This window comes from Emys orbicularis, chromosome 2, assembly GCF_028017835.1.
Source record: "Emys orbicularis isolate rEmyOrb1 chromosome 2, rEmyOrb1.hap1, whole genome shotgun sequence".
NCBI classification, from domain to species: Eukaryota; Metazoa; Chordata; order Testudines; family Emydidae; genus Emys; species Emys orbicularis.
In genome coordinates, this window is record NC_088684.1 from 62,474,902 (window position 1) to 62,500,397 (window position 25,496).

At 46.1% G+C, this 25,496-nt stretch overlaps 1 protein-coding gene across 2 annotated transcripts in view; it reads right to left on the bottom strand.

The window, feature by feature from the left end:
* The window catches only part of DNAJC5B (DnaJ heat shock protein family (Hsp40) member C5 beta), a 38,890-nt gene that overhangs the window by 1,037 nt on the left and 12,357 nt on the right, over positions 1-25,496 (bottom strand). The window contains exons 2-3 of one of the 2 annotated variants that reach the window (XM_065399499.1): positions 11,410-11,623; positions 5,880-6,054 (exon numbers count right to left, since the gene is read on the bottom strand). In XM_065399499.1, the coding sequence (XP_065255571.1) occupies positions 5,880-6,054; positions 11,410-11,623 (389 nt within the window). Of the gene's footprint in view, positions 1-5,870; positions 6,055-11,409; positions 11,624-25,496 lie in introns of both variants that reach the window. The other variant, XM_065399501.1, reaches the window with a different exon arrangement.

The window sequence follows — 25,496 nt, forward strand, 5'->3', positions numbered from 1 at the left end:
CCCAGCTCTGAAGGCAGTGTCGCAGCCTGCAGCAGCGCAGCATTAAGGGTAGCAGTATCACAACCCCCCTTATAATAACCTTGCAGCACCCCTCCACCACACACAACTCCTTTTTGGGTCAGGACCCCTACAATTACAACACGGTGAAATTTCAGATTTAAATAGCTGAAATCATGAAATTTACTATTTTTAAAATTCTATGACCGTGAAACTGACCAAAATGGATTGTGAATTTGGTAGGGCCCTACTGATAATGTTTTCAGGACTGGGCCTTGAATTAGATCTCAAGAATATGAAGATAATGGTAGAGAAAGAAAGAATGAGGATTAAAATGAAAAGCAGTGAGCAGGCATATATTCAGTAGAAATAAAATTATATACATTCTGAAGGCCACTAGGCTATATTCAAATGATAAACTATCTTTTGAAATCCCATGTAACACATTTACAATAGGTGTTTGAGAACTACTGTCCAAAACAGTTTGGGGCTGGCAAAGATTCATATAACTAGATTAATCCCTAATGTTTTGTATATTGTCATTCAGTATAGATTCTGCTTTTTTGCTTTCAAAATACATCAGTAAAAAAGATGCCTGTGTTTTCTTGTGAGAGGGGCTGTGATGGGGAAAAGCTAGGACCTTGGAAAGCTGCAGTCAGTCCACAGATTGTTGTGTTCAGTTTCTACAACATACAAGGTTTAGTTGCCTCTTCTATGAATCTCCCTCTTGCACAGCTCCTCAAGCTGGTGCAGGGCTCAGGATCTGGCTCCTAAAGGCAGGGCAATCTCAATATGATGCTTTTATGTCTTGATATAAGTACATGCCTCTAGAGTGGCTGTGAGGCTGGCAGACCAGGTGCCAACTCCTGCCAAGAGCCTTAGGCCTCGACTGAACACTGACCAATACATAGCTGGAAACCAGTGTGGCTCACCAGTATGTTAGTATTGTTAAAAGAGATGCTAAGTTTGTAAGAATGTGTTTAGTGTTTAGACTTTATGAAATGCTTGGAGGATGCTGCATGTATTAATCTCACTTATAACATCTGTGCCCCATGTTATAAGGTGACAGTGTTTGCATTGTACTCCTCTGTAATTGTGTAAGTTCAACAGGAAAGAAGCTTTAGTTAATGTAAAATGCTGGCTTCCTACAGCAGATGTTAGGTCCTGCCCACCAAGAAGGCTCATTGAAACCAAATGAGCCTATTGTGAAACATCAAAGAACGAAGTCCTTCCTCCAGTCCTCCATGAAGAGGAGATATGTGCATGAACTCATCCCATCAGCTTGAACTTTGGGGAGAGGGAGATACAATTTTTTCTTGTTAGAGATTTTTATCTCTATGCCCCTTGGACTTTGGGAGGGCAACATTTCTAAGCATAAGCAAGGGATCCCCAGCTGCTTAGTCTGGGTTATCCCTAGAGCTTGCATATTAAGGCAGCTTCTATTACCTTTTGGAACCTAAGACTATAACTTATTTGTATGTGTATGTTTACCTGCTTTAACCTTGTAAATAACTCTCATTTCTTTTTCTTAGTTAATAAATCTTTAGTTAATTTATTATAGGATTGGCTACAAACATCTAAAGTGCAACTGACTTGGAGTAAGGGACTGGTCCTTTGGGATTGGGAGTAAGATGAATACTGTTGTGATTTTTTTTTTCTGGTCAGTAAATGGGATGAATTATGGACACAAAACATAACATACAGTAATAACTCGACCAGGAGCAGGAATCTAATTGCATGCCAGATGGCATCACCTCAGTGGCTGTGGAACGAGTTTGATTTTGTCAATGTGAAAGGCAAGAGTGATTAGACTGCAAGCAGCTTCTCTGTATGGAAAATTCCATATTTCGACACAAGGTCAAAAAGAGGCACTGTTTCTCACTATTAGCACTTATACAAGTTTACAAGTAATTACTTTTTAAAACATGACTCTGGTTTAGATTAGATTGGGAGTTCACATTCATTTTTAAGGCTTTTTAGAAAAGCAAAATATTTTCTGGATTTTCATGTAAATTGATAGGGTTTTGTGTGTGAGAGAGTTTTTAATTTTATGGGCAGTCATTTGCATCCAGAAACAGTGCACTTCAAGGCTAGGAACTCAGTGACTACAAGAGAGGGGGATCTATTAGAAATGTACTACATTGTTTCAAAGTAATCTGAAAACACTTCAGGAGGCTGGCAGCTTATCCAAATACTTTGCTGTCTGCACACCTCTAGGATTTATTCTGGGTGTCATCAGAGTGGATACCCAGGGTATAATAAGCTATACAAATATAGCCTTTTAACAGAGAGCTGCAGAATGGAGGTGCAGCAGAATTCACAGCTGAAATTGTTTTCTATAGATAGCTCATGTTCGCTCTTCGCCTACGTTGATATCATATGGAGTGCGGAGGAGACAATGATGTGCTAAATACTTATTGCTTATGAATCTGGAAAGTAGTTCAGCTCATTCCAGTTCTTCCCTCCCCCCCCCCCCCCACTTTTCTGATTACATTTGCTGTAAAACTGAACATTGTTTGGAAATGTATCATTTTGTTCTTATGATGATAACCAGCCAGGAAAAAACCCACTGACAAACAGTTGGAGAACATCACCACAGTCTAACATACCAAGTGCCTGACACCTTCCTCACATGAGCAGTCCAAACTCAAACAGTGCCTCATTCAGCACCAGGAGAGTCGGTGGGAGATATGACACTGACTCCAATGGGAGCAGAATCGGGCCCACTAACTTAAATGAAACTGTTTATGTGAGTGAGAACATTGCGTGACTGGGCTCCAAAGCAGGAGCATAGGTCCCAGCTGTACGGAAATAATTACTTCCTTCTCTTCTGCTGTGCCTTTTCTCAAAGCATTTGAAACAGTGTGGTTACTGCAGGCATTGCAATATACTTTTTATTTATTGTCTTATTCTGACTCTTAAAATATGTTGGTTTTAGGGCATAATGGTTACATAAAAACATTTAGAAACTGGTCCAATGTTGTAATAATCAAGGCAAAACTATCATTAATTTCAGTGGAAGCAGGATCGGGTCCCTAGTTATTAGAACTTCTGCTAGTGGAAACAAATCAGTCTCTTGACTATAATAAGACTAAAGGGCAGGTCCTGCAAACCTTATTCATGGATAAGTTTCTTTAGCACTTTTGCTGAGACTACTCATAGGAGTAAAGGTTGCAAGATTCATCCCACTGGGCCAGGTGTTCAAAGTAGCTCACCACTAGAGCTGTTTGAAAATTTTCATCAGAAAATGCTGTTTTGTCAAAACCAAACCTTCTGCGGGACATGTCAATGGGAAAAAAATTCATTTCATTCCCACATTCTCAGAATGGAATGTTTCGATTTTTCCTTTAGAAATATATTGCATATTATAAAAAACAACAAAAGATAAAGTCAAAATCCAAACAAATCATTTTGATTTTATCAAAACTAAATGTTGGAAATTTCAAAATTTGACATTTTTGCAACACAAACAATTTTCAAAATCATGGAATTTCCTGTGACACAGAAATTCCAGTTCTCACACAGCTCTACTCAGCACCTAGCGCTCCCATTGAAAGCAACAGGAACTGCTGGGTGTGGTGATAATGTGGCTGATAACGTGCACAGTACTCAGAGACAGATATCATGAAGTAAACCAAGAATCATGTATTTTTTGCATATTGTGCTCTTTGGAAAAGAAATGACTTATTATGTACAAAACACTACAATAAATTATTTAGTTAAACTTTGACTTTGGTTTGAGGATCTACATTTTGACCTTGTAGCAAAATTTTGAATAATGCTATTTATGCTGAGAACAGTGAGAGACAAAGAGATTAATTACTAGAGAGAGTGATCCCACTGTGGGCAGGCGACCTATAAGGAATTTGGCTCAAAATGTGGATTTCTCTTCCAAAGCAGCCTGCTGCAGGAGAATTTACATTTGTTTTCTGAATTACCTGATGGAACCTTTCTCTAGAAGCTAGCTTACATAAACCTATGGGGGTGCAGAAAAGTCTGAACCTGCCTATCTAGGACAATTAAGTTTGAATTGTCTGCTTGAAGAGCCAATGCTAGTACCAGTCTATGCCATTTTCATTCAGTTACATCTTTTCAACCAGCATCCACACAACTTGTGTGTGCAGCTTGGGTCTGTTATCACTTGTTTTCTTTGAAGTACAAATGTAAAGGAAGAGGCAGATGCTATTTGTGTTCAGATGCAGAGGAAATGCATTCATTGTCCTGTCACGTGGAGACCTTACTTTTGTTCTTGATTTTTGTTGTTGTTGTTGCTTTGTTAATATAAAATAAAGGCAGTTCTGACTGAAATTATACTGTTGCTTTTGATTTATGAAAAGTGTAACAAAAGTGACAAGAGGGATAAGAGACCTGGAAAAGTCCTAGTTTATTTCAGGCCCTCCCTGTGAAATCTGGATTTACAAAATCCAAATCTATGTTTTATTCATTTTTAAAACTGGCAAATTAGTGAACATTCTGAATAAACGGGAAACGGGTATCTCAGTAATGTCAGACATCAGTGTGATAGAGCAAAATAAATGAATTGTTAAAGTGTGGAAAGACCCTCTTGGGGGAGGGGCTAGGCCCAATTCTGGGATTTTGAAAGTTCGAGTTTTCTTTTGAAACACTGTGTTGTAAATAACTTGGACCCCAGGAAGAGGATTTTTTTGACTATCTGGCCTGTGTGGACTTTTTAAAAGGAGAATGAGTTAAGGAGAAATGGAGGCAGTGCTACTGCAGAGCCACAATTGGCCAGAAGGGAGTGCTACAGGGCAGGTGTGCGCTTTGACATGGTGGTTCTAGGTATAATGAAAATACTTTTATAACCCTTATCACAAAAGATCCAAAGCACTTTAAAAGAGTAAGCCTTATCTTGCAGCCCTTTCTCAAGTGAGTAGACCCATCAAAGTCAATAGGACTGTTTGCATAAATAAAGGTTACACAATCAAGCCCACTGGCATTCAGATAGCTCTGTGGGGGAAAGCAGCAGATCAGGCACAGCACGTGACATAAGAGTGAAATAGGATATATAGGCCATTCACAATATAGCAAATCTCCTCTCCTACACAAGGTGTCACGGGATCTTTAATGTCCATGTGTCTAATCAATTCCATTCCGAAGAAGAGCTCTATGTAAACTCAAAAGCTTGTCTCTCTCACTAACAGAAGCAGGTCCAATAAAATATATGACCTCACCCACCTTGTGTCTGCAATATGCTGGGACTGATACTGCTACAACACTTCTGCGTAATCAAGACAATAACAGATCCAAAGAAACTGTCATTTCTATATGCAATATACAGTAGAAACTCAGAGTTATGAACACCTCAGAAATGGAAGTTGTTCATAACTCTGAAATGTTCGTAACTCTGAACAAAATGTTATGGTTGTTCTTTCAAAAGTGTACAACTCAATATTGATTTAATACAGCTTTGAAGCTTTACTATGCAGAAGAAAAATGCTGCTTTTGACTATCTTAATTTAAATGAAACAAGAAAAGAAACACTTTCTTTACCTTGTCAAATCTTTTTTTAAACTTTCCCTTTTTTAGTAGTTTACTTTTAACAAAGTACTGTACTGTATTTGTTTTGTTTTGTTGTCTCTGCAGCTTCCTGATTGCATATTTCTGGTTCCAAATGAAGTGTGTGGTTGACCGATCAGTTCTTAACTGTGGCGTTCATAACTCTGAGGTTCTACTGTACTTTGCTTCTGGCTTAGTTGCCGTATAGAAGATTTGTAGGACCAGATACTCTGCAGCTGTAAATCAGCATATCTCCATTGACATCAATGGAGCTACACCAGTTAACACCAGCAGAGGACCTGATCAATAGTTTTTTTAATGGTTTTGTATATTTTCACTATATAGTAAGTCTCTACAATCAGTACCTTGTTCCATGTCTGTCTTAATCTGCTCTTCCAAATCCTCAGGAGACATGCAGAACTCATGTTCTTCCCCTCCTGGTGGCTTGGGTTTACACTGTCCACAACAGCAATTGAAACAGCAGCACAGGCAGCAGCAAAAGTAGCAGCCTGTCAAGAGGCCACAAACTGCAAACAGGGCCTAGATAAAATGGGGGAGAAACCCCTATTACCACATGAACTTCCTTTAATTAATGACAGTTTGTAACAGACATAAGGCACATAGTGTCAAGTATCAGAGGGGTAGCCGTGTTAGTCTGGATCTGTAAAAAGCAACAAAGAATCCTGTGGCACCTTAAAGACTAACAGATGTATTGGAGCATAAGCTTTCGTGGGTGAATGCCCACTTCGTCAGACACATGTGACTGACGAAGTGGGCTTTCACCCACGAAAGCTTATGCTCCAATACATCTGTTAGTCTTTAAGGTGCCACAGGACTCTTTGTTGCTTAAGGCACATAGTGGCAGTTTTTCAAAAGAGCTCAGGGCCAGATTTGCATGTGCTACTCCTGAGGGCATTCTGCGCCAAAAAATTAAAATTCTGTGCACAATATTTTAAAATTCTGCAAGCTTTATTTGTCAATAAATAAATGCAGAGGCTCCGGCATGGAAGTGGGAAGCACAGGCCACTGGTTGTACGAAGGTAGAAAATCACCCTGCAGTCTCCCCAGCCCCACCCCCGGGACACGGACTCAGCGGTGAGGCTGCACCCAACCCTGACACAGCACAAGGTCTGGGCCTACCCCAGAAACACCCTGGGGCCCTGCCCCTCTGCACCAGGTGCACCAGATGTGGGGCAGACAGGCTCAACCAGGCAGGATCCAAGTGTGGAAGGACTCAGTGTGGGGGGATCCGGGTGTGGGGTGAGAGGATTCTGTGTGGAACAATCTGGGTGCAGGCAGCTCAGTGGGGGGGTCTAAGTGTGGGGGGATCTGCATGCAAAGAGGCTCGCAGGGGCAATGGGACTCTGCAGGGGCTTCCAGGTGAAAATGGTTGGGGCTCAGCAGAGAGGTCTGGGTGTGGGGGTCTCAGCAGGGGGGTCTGGGTGCTGGGAAAGTGGGACTTGGTGGGCTGGGGGTCTGGGTGCAGCTAGTTGGGGGTCAGTGGCATGAGGGCCTGGATGTGGGGGCTCAGGGTGGTGCTGGGGGGTGGGGCTCATCAGGATGGGGGTTTGAGTGCAGGGAGTTTAGTGGGAGGTAGTCTGGGTGCAGGGTTGGGGGTCCAGAGGCAGGGGTTGAGGTTCAGTGGGGTGGGGTTTGAGTATGAAAGGCTAGGGGGGGTCTGGGTGTACGGGGAGAGGCTTAGTGGGGTGTCTGGGTATGGGAGGTTCAGTTGCATGGGGGTTGGGTGGATGAGGGAGCAGCTCCCCATACAGTGACCCCTCCCCCTGTAGCTGAGGAGCGATGGGGGCAGGAAGCAGGGGATGATGCTGAGCTTCCTGCAGCTGGGGGAGGTTTCTGGGGGTGGGTCTGACACAGCCCAAACCACTCCTTGCAGGGGAAGAGGAAATCCCATCCTCCGCTGTCTCCAGCCCAGCCAGAACTAGCAGCTGATCCCAGCTCAGGGTAGGAGCCACTACCTGGGGTGTCCCAAGCCCTGTGGTGATTTACCTCTCCGATGGCTGCTCTGGGTGCCTGAAACAATGTACCTGCGTAGCTAGGGAGTGGTGCATAACTGCTCTTGCAGCTTCCCTTTGCTTCCCTGTCAGAAAGTCATTTTTCTGTGGGGGAAGTGAAGAAATCTGTGGGGGACATGAATTCTGTGCACATGCAGTGGTGCAGATTTCCCCAGGAGTAAAGTGCTACACACCCACAATCGGAGCCAAATTGTCAAGAGTTTAGCTGCCACTCAAAAACCTAAATATGGGGCAGATTTCCAGACCACTCACCACCCCACCCACCCTCTGTCATTATGACATTTATGGCTAGATTTTCAAGGGTTCAGCACCCAACATGCACCCAATATGCTGGGCTCTTGCAAATCTGGCCCCAGTTGTGAGTGCTGAGTGAGGCCTTCCAGAAATTCCAAACATGGTGCAAAACCCCCACCTCCCTTAAAAATGGTTCATTACAGTAGATTTCTGTGTAAATTCTTATTCATTGATAGAGTGTTGATAATAGCCAAGTATATGAGAAAAAAGAAACAAAATAAGGAGTCCAAAGGCTGGAGTGGCTAAGATGAAACATTTAATTTTCCTCTCGCACATACTGGGATAAATCAAGTGAAGTTACTCAGGTGTATGTAGAGGAGAATCAGGCTTCCTTGGTCAGTGCAGATCCTATGGCCTTCAGGCACAAATCTGCTTTCATCAAGGAGGCTCAATTTAGCCCTTAGAATAGATTATAGTTAAAAGGCCACTGTCAAGAATGATTTAACACATACAGCTTAACTCAGGAAAAGTGCTCTCACCAATAGTTTAATGTATTCAAAAATAAAATATATGGCTTGATAATAATATTAATTAATAATAAAACAATCTCCCCTTCACCACCCCAAATCCATCGCAGGATTGTGACATGTGTGAGGATAGGTATCAGGTTAATAGTATGGAAGTGACTATGTGAATTAAATGATGAAATGTTAGCATGGGTGCAATTATGGCCCATTTGAAGTCAGGGGAATGATTCACATGTTTAAAGTTAACCATCTGAGCAAGTGTTGAGGCTCAAGGCCAATGGTAATACCTGTACCAGGTTAAGCGCACAAATACCTCCAGATGTTTTCAAAAGACTGGCCAGATTTATGCTGAGTTGAAGTTATTTCAAAATGCTGTGCCTTCTTTCACAGCAAACCTAGATTTTGTACTGGTTTAACTATTTGGGTTAGGGCGTGACTTTTTACTGAAAAATAGATAAATTGGTACACACACTCCCAAGTGTGAATGCAGTTATATCCATATAAAGGTTCTTTAAAATGGCATAGATTATTTCCCTAAATTTAAGGGAATAAGATATGTCAGTATAAACACCTTTATACTAGTATAATTGTGTCTACACTAGGGAGTTGTACCACTTTAACTATACTGATTTCAACCTGATGTAGTTAAAGTGGCACAATCACTGTGTATAGACAAGCCCTTAAGGGAAAAAAAGGAATTATGAAATATTAGTTAAAGCTTTTTTCTGTGTAAAATGGCCCCACTATCCCAGTTTGGTTAAGCCTTCAGAGAATTCTGGGCTTAACTCAACAGTCATTTTTGATTTGCACTTCACCTTCAATTTTCATTTCCTTATATTTAATGACTTGTGCCACCACTTAGTATCTTCTGAGTGTGATGGGATACACTGCCTATCAGGGCCCTGAGAAGTATAGGAGGAGTGTAACCAGCAAGAACTGTGGCCCACTAACTTGTTTTCCTGTTGGCTTTACGGAAGTATGAATCAGACTGGGGATCAGATGCCACTGGGACAGACACTATGGCAATAAGTGGCAGTATAAGGCCCGAAACAGACTCATTCACTACAGGGCCTAGCTTATTGGGTCTAAGAGGTGGAAGAGGAAAGGTATGGCTAGGCACGTGGGAAAATGGCTGGACTCAACTTGAGAGGAGCCTTTGTTGACCTGCTTATACTGTGGAAATGGGAAAACTTTGGTTTAGTGGCAATGGAGAGACCACCCTGTGACAATCTCGGAGGGATGATACATAAGTACCTCAGATTTTTGTGGTACATTTTTCATAGGAGGTTCTGCAATATGCAATGTAATGAATTTTACACAGGCTCCATAACAAATCCTTCCATACCTCCAGAACATAGCAGCCCAAAACAAACCCAGCAATTGCTCTCCCTGCCTTCATACAGCCTAAAGACTTTTCAGCTGCACCCTATGCTCTCCTCTACTCTTCTTGTTGGTCAAGGTTGCTGCTGCTGCTGTTGTCTCTGTTCCTATTCTCATACCCACGTCCATTTCACATCCATATTCACGTAATCTGAGTCAAGGGAGTGGCTCATCTGATGCTGCTGCTAGCGGATTTATCAGTGTCTCTTCTCTTCTCTCCCTTCTTAGCCAATGACTCCCTGTGCTCAGAGATGGGGACAAGGAGGCTGAGGAGAGGGTAGCTGAGAGCAAAGAGAAGGAAGATTGACACAGCAGGTGGCAGTAGTAGAAGCAATCAATAGTGAAGGAAGTCCAGGACACAGCAGGAGTCAGCAGCCACAGCCGGTGCAAATTTGCTGCCAGAGAAATAGGAGCCAGCTGTAAAGTCTTGGGAGTTCAAAATGGAGATGTGGTTCAGGTCCATCTTCAGTTTTTGCTGGTGTGGATACAAATTTTGCCAATATGATTTAGCTGCCCAGTTTTGAAAATGTAGTCCATTAATTTGTATTTGAGCTGCTTCTATTCCCACCTGAAGTAGTATATAAAGTATGCTTTCCCAGACACATGGAACTGACCTTGCACTGACCACTGTTCGAGACAGGATACTGAGCTAGATGGACCACTGGTCTGATACAGGATGGAGATTCCCATGTTCCTAAATCAGATCTGTCATTTCTCCTGTCATCACAGTGTATTTGGTTCACATAAAGATAATTTTTCTATTTATTCCAATGGACTCTTTGCTGCCCCAACATTTTGTTGCTGGAAATAGCAGTAAGAATAAAATCCAAAGTGTGGGATTTTCCACATTTGTGATGTCATAGGCTTGTTACATTCACTGACACACTGATTGCAATGCTAGGGTTTGCAATATATACATAAATAGCAAAGGATTACAGTTACATAATAAACCAAATGAACCGAGCTCTTATGTCATCAGAATCCCCACCAGGGGGTTTTCCTCGTTCAATTTGCTGACTTGAGGTATCATGCTCTCCCTTTCCTACTTTCTTCCTCCACTCCGCAGTTCTCACCTCTTCTTCCACTTCCTTTCCCCTGCCCCCTCACAATGTACCCAAGGTGCACATATATGACACCATAATCACACACTGTGTTATGTATTATTATTGCTTACGTATGCTGTGTGCTATATATAGCAAAGAACATGGCTAAATTTGTACGGTAACTTATTAGCTGGTTGTCACACAAGTAGGACTTCTCATTTTTGAGCAATGAGTCATTTTTATTTAGTCATTACTGAAAAGAAAATCAAAATTAACCTGGAGCTCCAGTTTCAAATATAATTTATGCCTCTAAGTGTTACCAGACATGAAGTGTATTTAATTATTTAGTAAATTAAAGGAAAAATCCTTCATTAGCACTTTTCTGGAGAGGTGCTTAATTATATTTTTGCCAGTTTCTAATCATTCAATAAATGCCATTGTTTAATGAAGCTGCTATGACTTAAGGCCCTGATCCTCAAAATTGTTTTGCATCGGGGGACTCCTAGTCCCATGCAGAGCCCCATGAACTCCCATGGGACTCCACATGAATGTAAAGGTCCACTCACATGGAACACTTTGCAGAACCAGGGCCAAACTAGGTTAGAAGACTGCATGATTTCCTAGCTTGCTCAGTACATTTTAAAAAAGAGAATAGAGGATTTTATTTTACCCACTCACCTTTGCCCACCAGCTTGAAAGCATGAAGTATGCATTAACATTTTCTTCTCCAAATTGTTCCGCCACATATAGCCCTAATGATCCATACTTATCGTATATGTTTCTCTTGGACAGGTCAGTCAGTATCGCATGAGCATTGTTGATCTCTTTAAATTTTTCAGCAGCCTCTGGATTGTCAGGATTCTTGTCAGGATGATATTTCAGAGCCAATTTTCTTAAACATGAAAGAAAGAGAAGGAAAAGAGCGTTTTTGCTATAAATATTTACAAAATATTTTAGTTGATGCATTTTTGTTCTGAGCAGAAGGTCTGGCCTGAGTCTTGTTAGTTACAGCTTTACTGTAGCATGAGCTAAATGAGAGGATGTCAGTGCGAGGCTCTATAGCAACTGATAATGGATAATGGTGCAAAGATGACAGAAAGAGGTAGGTTTCTAAGACAGATTTGAAAGATGGCAGCAAGGTGAATAGGAGAGTTTTTGAAAGAAAAATAATAAATATTCTCCTAAATAGGGATAAATATTAAATAAATGTCCTTTCCTCAGTAGAAGTAATTCACATGGCTGTATTGACATTTGTAACACTTGGAGTAATTTTACCTTTAGGGTAAAATGCTGGCCCCATTGCAGTCAGTGGCAAAAGTCACAATGCATTAAATAGGGCCAGGAGGTCACCCTTAAAATACACCTTACACTTAATTTGTAAAGACATGGGCTTCTTACCTCTCAAACTTTTTGACTTTCCATCTGAGGAAAAGGGGCATAATTTTTCTTTAACTGTAGAGATTACAAGCCCAGTCTTGCTTCCACTGAAGTCAGAGGAAGTTTTGTGAGGCCCTTAAGTATCGCTCTAATGTGAGAGAAAAGAGAAGTCTTCCCTTAACATGGCACTGCTGTAGTTAAGGCTGACTCTATGTTTTATATTTTATTTAATATGTCTTAGGCATTGATATCTTGTCAGTTACAAAACCCTCTAGGCAGAAAATTGATACATGCTAAAAACACAGATTCTGATTCTTCTTTCCAAAAATGATTTTAATAAGTCAGTTTTAAAGCAAATGTATCAAATATAACAACTTTTCAATTCCCTCAAAATTACCTTCCTTAAAGGAAGGGAAATACTATACAACATATTTTGATGATCTCATGGATCAATAGATACCTCAAGGTATTATATACAGGAGGTAGGCTTTCAGAAACCCTAACAACAGTAAAGAAAAAGAAATTCAGGAGCTCCAATAGAATGGGAGCATCCTTCTGAAGAACAGAATGGGAAAACAATAGCGGTTTTGAATAGAGTCAGTTTCAAACGCCCTTTTGCCAAGCTCCAGGCAAAAGCAATCTTTGGACCTGATTCACCATTGCCTATACCATATGCAATATTTTACACTGGTGCAAATTGGGTTTAAAATGCTACTGTTTGGATCTGGTAGCATTTTACATCCACTTTGCTCTGATGTAAATGACTAAAGGTGTATAACAACTGTGAATTGGGCCCCTTGTTTTTAAAATAATGAAATTGCAGGGGGTTGGTCTTTAAAGTGGGCTGACCTCATTCGATGCTTTGAATAAAAACTTTTGATCCATTTACAAATTGCTGTCAAGTAGCTACTGAACCTGTGCTTCCGCTATTTCTCTTCATATATGCTTTTACACAGTGTTAAACTTCCCTTATTCCCTTGAAATGAGTTAATACTGTTACTATGATCTCATGGGAAATGCAGTGTAAGTCTAGAGACAGTGTCTGATGTCAATACCAAAGGAAATTAGATAAGTGCAAGTACTGGATACCATGTTACTATGTCTAGATAGAAGATGGTACGTTCATAAAAATGTAAACACTAACCTGGCTAGTATATGATAGAGGTGGTAATAGGGTAACTGAAGTGTCCACATGTTTATAGCTCAACATGCACACACTGGGCCAGATTCTGATCTCATTTACACCAGTGAGAAATTCTGGAGAAATTCCATTGACTACAATGATAGCATAGACAGGGGTCAGGCTTTTTTTACAACTTTGTCATCTATTCATGATCACAGGCTGAATTACAGAAACAACCACTGTCTTCTTATACCAAAGAAGAAACTTTATGAGAGTAATGAAGGCAATTTTATTCCTAAATTTTCTCTCTGCTTCACTGTAGAACTAGCTAGAATCTTCCCTGGGGCCTCTCCGTGGAGGATGCATGCACATGTAATTTTCTATATGTTTCTAACTATTCTGTTCAGGTTCTTATATTATTCCTGTTATTGTATCTGTTACCAGGATCTGAATGCAAAAAAACCTCAATTCTCCTTCAAGCTAGAATCAAATCAACAATATAAGGCTTTCTACAGGAAGTACCTTTACAACCTTCCACGCGTAATACCAGCTGTGTTAGCAAAGAGCTGAGCTAGTTACCTATCTTTCTTTATGCAGTGTTGTTGTAGCTGGGTTGTCCCCAGGATATTAGAGAGAGAAGGTGGATGAGATAACATCTATTATTAGACCAACTTCTGTTGGTGAAACAGTGCAGCTTTCGAGGTCTGGGCTGAAAAAGAGCTCTGTGTGAGCTTGAAAGCTTGCCTCTCTCAGCAACAGAAGTTGGTTCAATAAAAGATATTACCTCACTCACCTTGTCTCTCTAATAACTTTATTTATGTCTCTGCTGGGACAGCACTTGGCTCTGTCTTTCCATTTCTACTGCACCCAACACCATGGTATTTAAATACCTGACATATTTCCAAACAGGAAAAATGCATAAAATATTTAAGTAAAGTATTTTCCTCTCACTTTGATGTCACTCTCACAGATACTGCAACCATATGCAGTAACTTTGGGGGACCATACTGTCTTAAGTTTATGAATGGTTTAATGTATCACCTTGGGCCAGGGATTGTTTGCAACTGCAGCAGGGGAGGGTTACCACTGCTCCTCCAGGAGCTAAAAATAGTGGGGGTGATTAAGGATAGTTGCTGAAACTGTAAACAACTCTAGAGAGTTATCTCCCTCTGGTGTGGTTTGCATGTACATGGTCAAGGTGGGTGTTCCATAGACCAACAGACAAAGAAAGGGCTTTTAGTATAAAAAGGCTGTGTTTAAACTGACACCGCACCTTCTTTATGATTCAGAAAATGAAAAGGACATTTTGTCCGAGGAGGGCCCCAACAACCTTTGCAGAAAAGTTGGAAGGTCCTTGGCTTACCTGGGCCCCATAAGGCTGATGGGTGACCTCTGATAAGCTTTTAACATGTGTATAGGAACTTTTATTGTATTTTTTGTACGTTTTCTCTTTAATGCTTTTGTCCTAACAATAAATGTATTTTGCTTTGTGAAGGCTGGTTGGTATACACTGTTGTAGCCCCTGGAGAAAACTTAACCACAACTGCTGGACAGACGGGGGAAATTATGTCACAGTGAGTTGCAGAGGGACTGCAAGCCTAAACCCCCAGCCTGGAGGTAGGGAGCACAGGCGTGCACACGGGGTATGCCGGGTGTGCCCAGGCACACCCTAATGCAGGGGTGGGCAAATGGCTCCACTCTCCCCGGCGCAGCAAGCCGCCGGCCCCTCCCCCCTCCCCTGGAGCCAGGCTCCAGGAATATTCAGGGCTGGGGGCTCTGCTGCTCCACCAATATCTGGAGCTGGGTCTCTCCCCCGGCCCCCGCCTGCCACCCCCACCTCACGGGTCTCCCCCCCACCCCGCCGCGTCCCTGCCTGGAGGAAAGCGGTGTGCGCCTCTCCCATGCCTGCTTGTGCTGCCGGTGTGCCTGCTGTCTGCTGCCCCAGGGTCCTAGTGCCCCCAATCCCCTAATGGCAGGGCAGGCTGCCCTTACCCTGCCCTTCCACCCTAGCCCTGAGCCTCTCCAATGCCCCAAACCCCTCAGCCCCAGCCCCAATCCCCCTGCACCCTAATCCTCTGCCCCAGCCCTGAGCCCCTCCTGAATCATGAACCCCTCATCCCCCCGCACCCTAATCCTCTGCCCCAGCCCTGAGCCCCCTCCTGCATCATGAACCCCCATCCCCCCGCACCCTAATCCTCTGCCCCAGCCCTGAGCCCCCTCCTGCATCATGAACCCCTCATCCTCAGCCCCACAGCCCTCACCCCACACCTCAACCCTCTGGCCTAGCCCTGAGCCCCCTCCCACACCCCAAACCCCTCATCCCCAGGCCCAGCCAGAGCCCTCGTCCCCCCGCACCCTAATCCTCTGCCCCAGCCCTGAGACCCCTCCTGCATCGTGAACCCCTCATCCCCAAGCCAGAGCCAGAGCCCTCATCCCCCCGCACCCTAATCCTCTGCCCCAGCCCTGAAACCCCTCCTGCATCATGAACCCCTCATCCTCAGCCCCACAGCCCTCACCCCTGCACCCCCTCCTATCCCCAAACCCCCTCCCAGAGCATGCACCTCCTCCCCTTCCCACACACCCCTTCCAGACCCCAAACTCCCTCCCAGAGCCTGCACCCCTCCCTCTGCACCCCCTCCCACCCCTAAACTCCCTCCCAGAGCCTGCGCCCCTCACCCCCTCCTGCACACCCACCCCCTGCCCCAGCCCGGAGCCTGCACCCAGCAGCCAAACTCCATCCCAGAGCCTGCACCCCCAGACCCCCTCCCCCACCAAACTCCATCCCAGAGGCTGCACCCTGCACCCCTCCTGCACCCTGATCCCCAGCCCAGGACCTGCACCCCAGACCTCCTCTCCCCACCCAAACTCCCTCCCAGAGCCTTAGGCAGGTGGGGGGCGGAGTTGGGGGGGCAGGTTCTGGGCACCACCAAAATTTCTACAAACCTGCCACCCATGCGCGGAGCAGAACATGCTGCTAGGAGCCTAATGGTAAGGGGTCAGGAGCCGGGGTGTGGGTGGGGTGGATAAGGGGTGAGGGCAGTCAGGGGACAGGGAGCAGGGTGGGTTGGATAGGGGGTGGGATCCTGAGGGGGGTGGTTAGGGGTGGGGGGTCTCTGGAGGAGGCAGTCAGGGAGCAGGGGAGGTTGGATGGGGCATGGGAGTCCTGGGGTCTGTCAGGGGGCGGGGGGTGGATAGGAGTCAGGGCAGTCAGGGGACAGGGAGCAAGGAATGTCCTGGGGGGGCAGTTAGGGTGGGGGGTCTCTGGAGGGGGTGGTCAGGGGACAAGGAGCTGGGGGGGGGGTTGGATGAGTCGGGAGTTCTGGGGGGGGCCTGTCAGGAGGCAGGGGTGTGGAGAGGGGTTGGGGCAGGCAGGGAGCAGGGGGGGTTGTATGGGTCGGGAGTTCTGGGGGTCCTCTCAGGGGGCGGGGAGCCCCGGGGGCCTGTCTGAGGGCGGGGGTGTGGATAAGGGTCGGGGCAGTCAGGGGACAGGTAGGGGGTAAGGTCCTAGGGGGGCAGTCAGGGGACAAGGAGCAGGGAGGCTTAGATAGGGGGTGGTCCTGGGGGGCAGTTAGGGGCAGGGGTCCCAGGAGGGGGTAGTCAGGGGACAAGGAGCAGGGGGGGTTGGGGGCTCTGAGGGGGGCAGTCAGGGGGCAGGAAGTAGGAGGGAGTGGATGGGGGCAGGGCGGGGCTAGGGCAGGGCTCCCTGGGTGCACACCCTAATGAAATGTGCTGCGCACGCCTATTGTAGGGAGACATTAGTTTCTACCTGAGAGAGGGGATTGCTAGGAAGCCTGAAACCTTTAAGTGGATGCCTGGGGGCTGTCAAAGGTGCAGTCAACCCTGAAACTGTGACTTCCAAGAGTTGCACTTCTAAAACTTAATATGAGCTGGTTATATTTTTGAGGTACAGCAGCTTCTGAGATGCTATAAAGATTTTAAGGAATTGGTAGGGAAAGAAGTGAGACCTGCAGGGAGCTCTCCCCATGACCAGATCATACTGCAGTAGAGCTCATGCCCAGGCCCACCCAAAACACAACATACTGGTATCAAAGTTACTATATATATCAAGTCTGTTGACATGATAACTAGGTCCCATTCATAACTCGAGTAGGGGGGTTTCAGAGACAGTATTTTTGTTTTGCTCATGTTTATATCTGCTTTGTATTTTGGAAGACTGTACTCCCTTTTGAGGGACTGACACAAGTCGTTTCCTTAGTACAATTATTAAATGACAGGAGGTGCCCTCTTGTGGCAATAAAAGTGATTTATGTCTTGTTAAATTACATGATTCTAATGTACAAACCAAGTTCAGCAAGGCTGGTGCAGGGAGCTGTAAAATACACTGCCAGGGTGTCCCCTGAGCTTAGAAAGCCCACTGCGCTGAGGGTGACCAGACAGCAAGTGTGAAAAATCAGGACACTTGTTTTTCAGAGGGGGGTATAATTGCCTATATAAGACAAAGCTCCTAATATCGGGACATCTGGTCACCCTAACTGCGCCAAAGGAGAGATGTCTCCATTAGAGTGCAAGCAGTGCTCCTTCCTCAATTTACACTGAGGCTGGAGTACAGCTTTATTTTCCACAGGAGCTGCACTGTAAAGTTGCCATCAGGAGACAATAAAGCCGATTTCCACTGGCCAACCCTTTTTTTGGAGTACAGTTGCTGGCCTGGAGGCACTCTGTCATCTTTTATACTGACATAAGCCTGTGAACACACTTCTGCTGGCATTTATACCAGTGGGGAATTTAGTCTTATACCTTTAACTTAATAATATCTCCTCTTGCATGCCTTAAATATATTTTTTTAAATCATACCTTTAATATCATTAATGTCTCATGTTTAATGGTATTTAGTAGACCATGCATCCTATACTTAAACATAGTATTAAATAATATTAAACACTGAAATATGTAGACTGAATAAACAGGCTGACTTTACATGTCTAATGACATTCCATGGTGTCTAAGAACTTAGGTTGCATATGGGATCTGTTCTTTTTTGTTAAGTGGGGGGAAAGGCCCAGGCTATTAAGATTAATACTGATTGAGGTATTTCTTGGAAATTGGTGGCTGGTTCTAAGGATAACACTAAACACTTTATTGGCTTCCATGGTTTTTGCACTAATATATCTGTAGACATTTCCACCCTCCCTGTACTCCTTAAACAAAATTATACAAATTAAGGGCTGAGTCCTGGAGCCCTTATTTGGACAAAATTTCTTCTGACTTCAAAGGGATGAAGGATTCTCCTTTCACTACCTCCCTCTGCCTTCTATATCAACACAGACTCAGTCAGAATTTGACTCTTGATTTAGATAAAATATATTCACTGCAATTAATATATTAGTGCAGATGGATGGTCAAATAGCTACTATGCCTAAATGCTGATAACTTATTTCCTATTCTAAGACAACTATTTACTTTGCAGTTCACTAAACATAAAACAATCACATCACATGGGACTTTCAAAAGAGACGTTCAGACTAGACAAGCACAAAACCTAAAATCTGTGGATAGACTACATCGCCCAAGATGCACCATGGCTCGGGACTCCTATAATGTACCCCTATTACTTAGTGTTCAGGAGCTTTGAGAAGGAAAGGAAGGGTTTGCATTTAGAGCTGCTGAGAAAATAGGATTTATTTCCACAACATTTTCAACTTTTCTACAAAACATTTTGACTAAAACCTGAAATAATTCAATTCAAAATGTCACTGCAGTGTTCATGGAAGTTATAGTTCTGGGTGCCCTATGCGCCCATTCTCCATTAGGGACTGAGATCTCTGGCCAGACTACATCTCCCATGATGCATCTTGGCCTGGGACTCTTGTGATGCATTCTCTTCCCACCCCTCTAGAGAGGGAAGAAAGTGGTGCATTGTGGAGTGTGGCTGTCTTCTAGTGAGTCCATCCTAGCGGAGAACAGGAGCAAAAGGCACCAAGACTACAACTCCCCTGAGGCAGAGCTGCACCATTTTGAATTGAAATATTTTGGTTTCGGCATTCTAAGGAAATATTAAAATTTTCCACACTTCTTGCAGTGTATTTTGCTTTGTGGAAATTTTTTGGATCAAATGCAGTTTTGACCAGCCCTGCTTTTGTTGCTTTGTCATTGAAATAGCTATGCACATGGAAGGTGTGATTGTGCTGGAGTACCTGCCTTTTACTCCTTCAGAGCTGCGACCCATGAATATAGGTAGGAAGCCCAGAGAAGAAGGGGTCTCCTTACACCCTCTAATTAACCTATACAGACACACAGGAAGGGTTACAATCTGGGCTTTATTACTTATGTGGTAGCTACTGAAGGACCAGAATCTAAAAATATTGAAAAACTTGGTGGTCTCTTTCCAAGATCTTAATGGGAATTTCCATGTCACCATGGTTATGAATGGGCATTAGGATTAATCTGTCTTCTCATCCCTAACTGTAGGTCAGGGTAGAGTTACATTGGCAGGACCATGTGCAGAAGCTTTCCCAGCTAATGTCTGTGCTGTAGCTGTCCCGTAGATAATCAGAAGGAGATCTCAGTATTCAGGGCTATCAATCTGGCTCCTTTCACAAATATTACATTTCTTCACAATTAAAAAGAAAACACCCTGGAAAATAAGGTAACCATCAACCACAAGTGACTTCATTGCCATTATGAAACCCAAGCCCCAATGTCTGTTTTAAAGGAACCATCCCATGATTTGTTTAAAAAAATATTTGTTTTAGGGTCTACCCTAGACCCCAGAAATATAAACAAGTTCTTTTTAATTAGAAACCTTGCTAACTCTTTATTTCCCTGGTAAATTAGCTGATGCTAAATTGCAAAGAAAATCATGGAGCGGTACCTATGTCATGTTTATTAAAACGAAATTTTCCCCTAGGCGGTGTCATTATGGTGAATACCAACTTAATTAATAATGGCAAGAAACTTACAATCAGGTATGGCTGGTTTTTTACACTGCACTGAAGACTAGTTCAAAAGCAGGTTTTTGGACTCATGAAACAAATTAGCATAAGATAAAAGTTTAATTAAAACAAATCTAAGAGCCTGACTCATCATTTTATCTTGCAAGTATTTACAACTATTCCATTAAATGTGAATCCCTCTGACATTTCCACTTTATTCAGAAGCAGTCTCTGTTTTCCTGTAATTACTAATAAAGATGGGTAAAGCACCACTGTCAGTTTTACCATCCTTATTTATGTTCAGTGCAAAATAAAATCCACCTCACTTTGCATTCTTCCATGACAACTCTCCCCTTCTGGGACTAAAGAATGTTTCCTTTCCAGAAAGTTAAATGTAAAAACAACAACATGAGGTTTGATATACAAGTCATCTGATGACTTCTGGAGCCAAAATGTATTATGTCAAATGTATATAATAAATTACATTAATCACATAAGCTGTTATGACATCAATGGGAATACATAGGGTATAAGTCAGCACTGAATTTGACCTTATAGGTCTGTTCACCCAGGATGTCAAAAGTCTAGCTTCTTCTTCGAGTGATTGCTCATGTGTATTCCACTATAGGTGTACGTGCTCGCCACGTGCACCGGTGCCGGAAGTTTTCCCCCTAGCAGTATCCATAGTGGGGGAGCACCGCTGCGACCCCTGGAGTGGCGCCGGTATTTCGCACCATAAAGGGGGCTGCGTGCTCCCCCCACCCTCAATTCCTTCTTGCTGCCCTGCTGGCGCCCGATGCGCCTCTGCTTCAGGCCGTGCCCTGGCAGGGACAGTGGTGCCAGTGGGCACCGTGGCCTCAGGCACCTGCACCGCCAGGTCCTCGCTCCGTGGCTGGAGCCTCTCAGTGCCGAACCGCGTCACCTTCCCGGCACTGAGATCAAGTCGTGGGTGCCGAACCCCTGGCACCGACTCTGGCACCGAACCTGTTGTGGAGCCCACGGTGCCGTTAGCCGCTGAAGGCGCCGCGCCGTCCACCTTGTCGGCGCAGGGCGATTCGGTTGCGGTACCACCTCCCTCTTCCCAGGAGAACTTTAAAGCCCACCAAGAGCTGCTTCGGAGGGTGGCAGCCAACCTCGAGCTCCGGACCGAGGAGATGGAGGAGCCTTCCGACACCCTCTTCAATGTCCTCGCCTCCTCGGTACCGGGGCGTGTGGCACTCCCTTTCCATCAGGGAGTTGCCAACATCACCACTGGCCTTTGGCAGACCCCGGCCTCTCTTGGGCCTATTTCCAAGAAGGCCGAGAGGAAGTACTTCGTCCCCGCGAGGGGTCTCGAGTACCTTTATACCCACCCAGCTCCAAACTCCCTAGTGGTTGAATCGGTCCACCACCGTGAGCGGAATGGCCAGCCCGCGCCCACGCCAAAGGACAAGGATGCTCGTAGACTTGATGCCTTTGGTAAAAAGGTTTATTCGTCAATGAGTTTCCAGTTCAGAGTGGCCAACCATCAGGCGCTTCTGAGCCACTACGAGTTTAACCTGTGGGGATCCCTCCCCAAATTTGAGCCCCTCATTCCTGAGAAGGAGGTGAAGGAGTTCAGGGCGTTGGTTGAGGAGGGTGCGACCGCCGCCAAAGTGGCTCTCCAGGCGGCTTCGGACGTGGCGGACACAGCCGATTGTTCGATGGCTACTGCTGTCTCCATGCGACGGGTGGCGTGGCTCTCGCTTTCGGGGCTGTCGTCAGAATCCCAGTCCATAATGCAGGACCTGCCGTTTGATGGCAAGGCCCTTTTTGCAGACCAGACAGACACCCGTCTGCATGGGATGAAGGACTCCCGTACCACCCTGCAGACGCTCGGTCTCTACGTCCCGCCTGCTAAGGACAAACCCAGGCCTCAACCCTCTGCTCCGCACGCTAGGGGCAGATATGAACCCCCGCCTAAGCGGCAGAGGGATCAAAGACGTCGGTCCCAACGCCAATCCCGCTCGGCCCCACGGCCTGGGGCCTCGAAGGCCAAACGGCAGGGAAAACGGCATTTTTGACTCGTTGAGGGGGGTCACCGGGCTTGTTGCCAGTGTACCCCCCACCCAGTTAATAAAGTTACCTTTTCTAAACCGTTTATCGCACTTCCGACTGCGGTGGTCCCATATCACGTCGGACCAATGAGTCCTCAGTACCATCTCCCAAGGGTACAAGCTGCAGTTTGTTTCAGCCCTCCCACCTGTCCCCCGTCCGGGCGGCCGGACGGGGCTCCAGAGCATGCCCTACTCCTCTACCAGGAAGTAGAGCGCCTCCTCTCTCTGGGAGTGGTGGAAAGGGTACCTCAGGAATACCAGGGCAAGGGTTTTTACTCCAGGTATTTCCTCATCCCCAAGGCGAAGGGCGGGCTTTGCCCCATTCTCGACCTGCGGAACCTCAACCAGTTTCTGGTGCATTGCAAATTCCGCATGGTGTCCCTGGCCTCTATTATTCCATCCCTAGACCAGGGGGATTGGTTTATGGCGCTGGACCTCCAGAATGCGTACTTTCACATTCACATTTTCGAGGGTCACAGGCGCTACCTCCGTTTCCTGGTGGGTCAGGACCACTTTCAATTTACGGTCCTCTCCTTTGGCCTTTCTACTGCCCCCAGGGTATTTACAAAGTGTATGGCGGTGGTGGCGGCCCACCTCAGGAGGAACGGGCTGCAGATCTTCCCCTATCTCGACGACTGGCTGCTCAAGGGCCCGTCTCACACTCTGGTGCAACAGCAGACGACCTTCCTGCTAGACACCTGCGGGGCTCTAGGCCTACTGGTAAACGAGGAGAAATCCACGTTACTTCCAGTTCAGCGCATAGAATTCATAGGGGCACTGCTAGATTCCCGAGTAGCCACGGCCTCCCTCCCACGGGACAGGTTCGAGACGCTCAAGGCTCTCATCGCCTCCATCACAGCTTTTCCGATAACCACGGCACGTGTGTGCCTTCAAATGCTAGGCCATATGGCAGCATGCACTTATGTGGTGCGACATGCCAGGCTTCGGATGAGGCCCCTCCAGCTTTGGCTGGCCTCCCGGTACTCCCAGGCCAGGGACGGCCTGGACAAGGTTGTCACAGTGCCGCCCAGGGCGGTGGCAGACCTCCAATGGTGGTCCCTCCCGAGCAACATGCTCCGGGGTATCCCCTTCCGAGAGCCCCATCCCTCACTGGATCTAGTGTCGGATGCCTCGGACCTGGGCTGAGGAGCCCCCATGGGGGATTTCAGGACCCAGGGTATGTGGTCACCAGACGAGCTAACCCTACACATAAATGTCAGGGAGCTCAGAGCCGTACGCCTGGCGTGCATGGCATTTTGCCAGCACATACAAGGGAAGGTGGTCAGAGTCCTCACGGACAACACTACCGCCATGTACTACATCAACAAACAGGGGGGCACGCGTTCCCGGGCCTTATGCCAGGAAGCCCAGCTCCTGTGGGAGTTTTGTATAGCCCACAGTATACTCCTGCGGGCCTTTTACCTGCCCGGCAAGAGCAATACGCTCGCAGACCGCTTGAGCAGGGTATTCTCCCAGCAACACGAGTGGTCCCTGCACAAGGAGGTGACCAGGTGGATCTTCCTACAGTGGGGTGCTCCCCAGGTAGACCTGTTCACCACCGCCCAGAATCGACAGTGTCTTCGATTCTGCTCCAGAGCGGGAGAGGGCGAAGGGGCCATATCAGATGCGTTCCTGCTCCCATGGTCGGGGCCCCTCTTGTATGCCTTCCCACCCTTCCCCTTAATAGACAGGGTCCTACAGAAGGTGAAGTCAGATGGTGCGAGGATGATCCTCATAGCCCCGGATTGGGCCCATCAGCATTGGTACGGGTCCCTGCTGCAACTGTTAGCGGCCCCTCCTTGCAGGCTGCCGCTACGCCCGGACCTCCTCTCCCAGGAGGAAGGTCGCCTCCTCCATCCCAACCTAGCCGCGCTTCATCTGACAGCGTGGCTGCTTCGTGGTTGAATGAGGAGGAGGGGAGGTGTTCTGAGGATGTGAAAAGGGTCCTGCTGGAAAGTAGGAAACCCTCCACGCGGTGAACCTACCTGGCTAAGTGGTATAGGTTCTCTATGTGGGCGAGGGATAGAGGTTTCTCTCCCTCTTCCACACCTATCCAGCTTGTCCTCGATTACCTCTTGTCCCTTCGGACCCAAGGCCTGGCGCCCTCCTCCATCAGGGTGCACCTGGCAGCCATTTCGGCCTTCCATCCCCCGGTGCAGGGCCTGTCTGTGTTCTCACATCACATGACGGCCAGGTTTCTGAAAGGGTTAGATCGGGCATTCCCCTACGCCAGACCCCCGGTCCCGCTCTGGGATCTAAACTTGGTACTCTCCCGCCTCACAGGGCCTGTTATGACCAGGCAGGGGTTCCCCCGCCTCCTATACTGAAGGCTCATTCGACGAGAGCCCAGGCCTCATCCGTGGCCTATGTCGCTCATGTCCCTATTCAGGACATATGTAGGGCTGCTACGTGGTCCTCTGTCCACACTTTCTCATCGCACTATGCGATCGTCTCCCAGACAAGGGATGTCGCCGGGTTTGGTAGGGCGGTGCTCCGCCCGGGTAACCCCTAGAAATTTTTTTACCACTTGAAACTCCTACCTGCCTCCATCAGGGATAGCTTGGAGTTACCTATAGTGGAATACACATGAGCAATCACTCGAAGAAGAAAGGACAGTTACCTGTTCCGTAACTGGCGTTCTTGGAGATGTGTTGCTCAGATGTATTCCACGTCCCACCCTCCTTCCCCTCTGTCGGAGTTGTCTGGCAAGAAGGAACTGAGGGTGGGGGGAGCATGCAGCCCCCTTTATGGCGCGATATACCGGCGCCACTCCAAGGGTCGCAGCAGTGCTCCCCCACTACGGATACTGCTAGGGGAAAAACTTCCGGCACTGGTGCACGTGGCGAGCACGCACACCTATAGTGGAATACATCTGAGCAACACATCTCGAAGAACGCCAGTTATGGAACAGGTAACTGTCCTTTTCTTACTTTGAAAGCTGTGGACATTCTCATTCTCCCACCCCTCCTCCCCTCATGAATATTTTGGAAGAGTAAAAATGGGGTAGAGACTTCATTCATGCACAGTGACATCTTTATTTTGTCCAGCTGAAGGCTACCACAGCTAAACCCTGATCTAGCAATTGACTCTGCATGCGTGCAGGTATCTCCTAATGTGGAGTTAATTGCAGGATCAGGCCCTCATTTGTATAAGATAAAGAAAGTGCAGCTGACTCTATGGGTTACCTATGGAGGCTGGTGTGGATGCTAATGGTGTAGGGTTGTGTGTTACTGCTTATAGTGATGATGTGGGATTGGTGTGCACGTGTATGCACTGACATTGGGGTGTGAGTGGAAT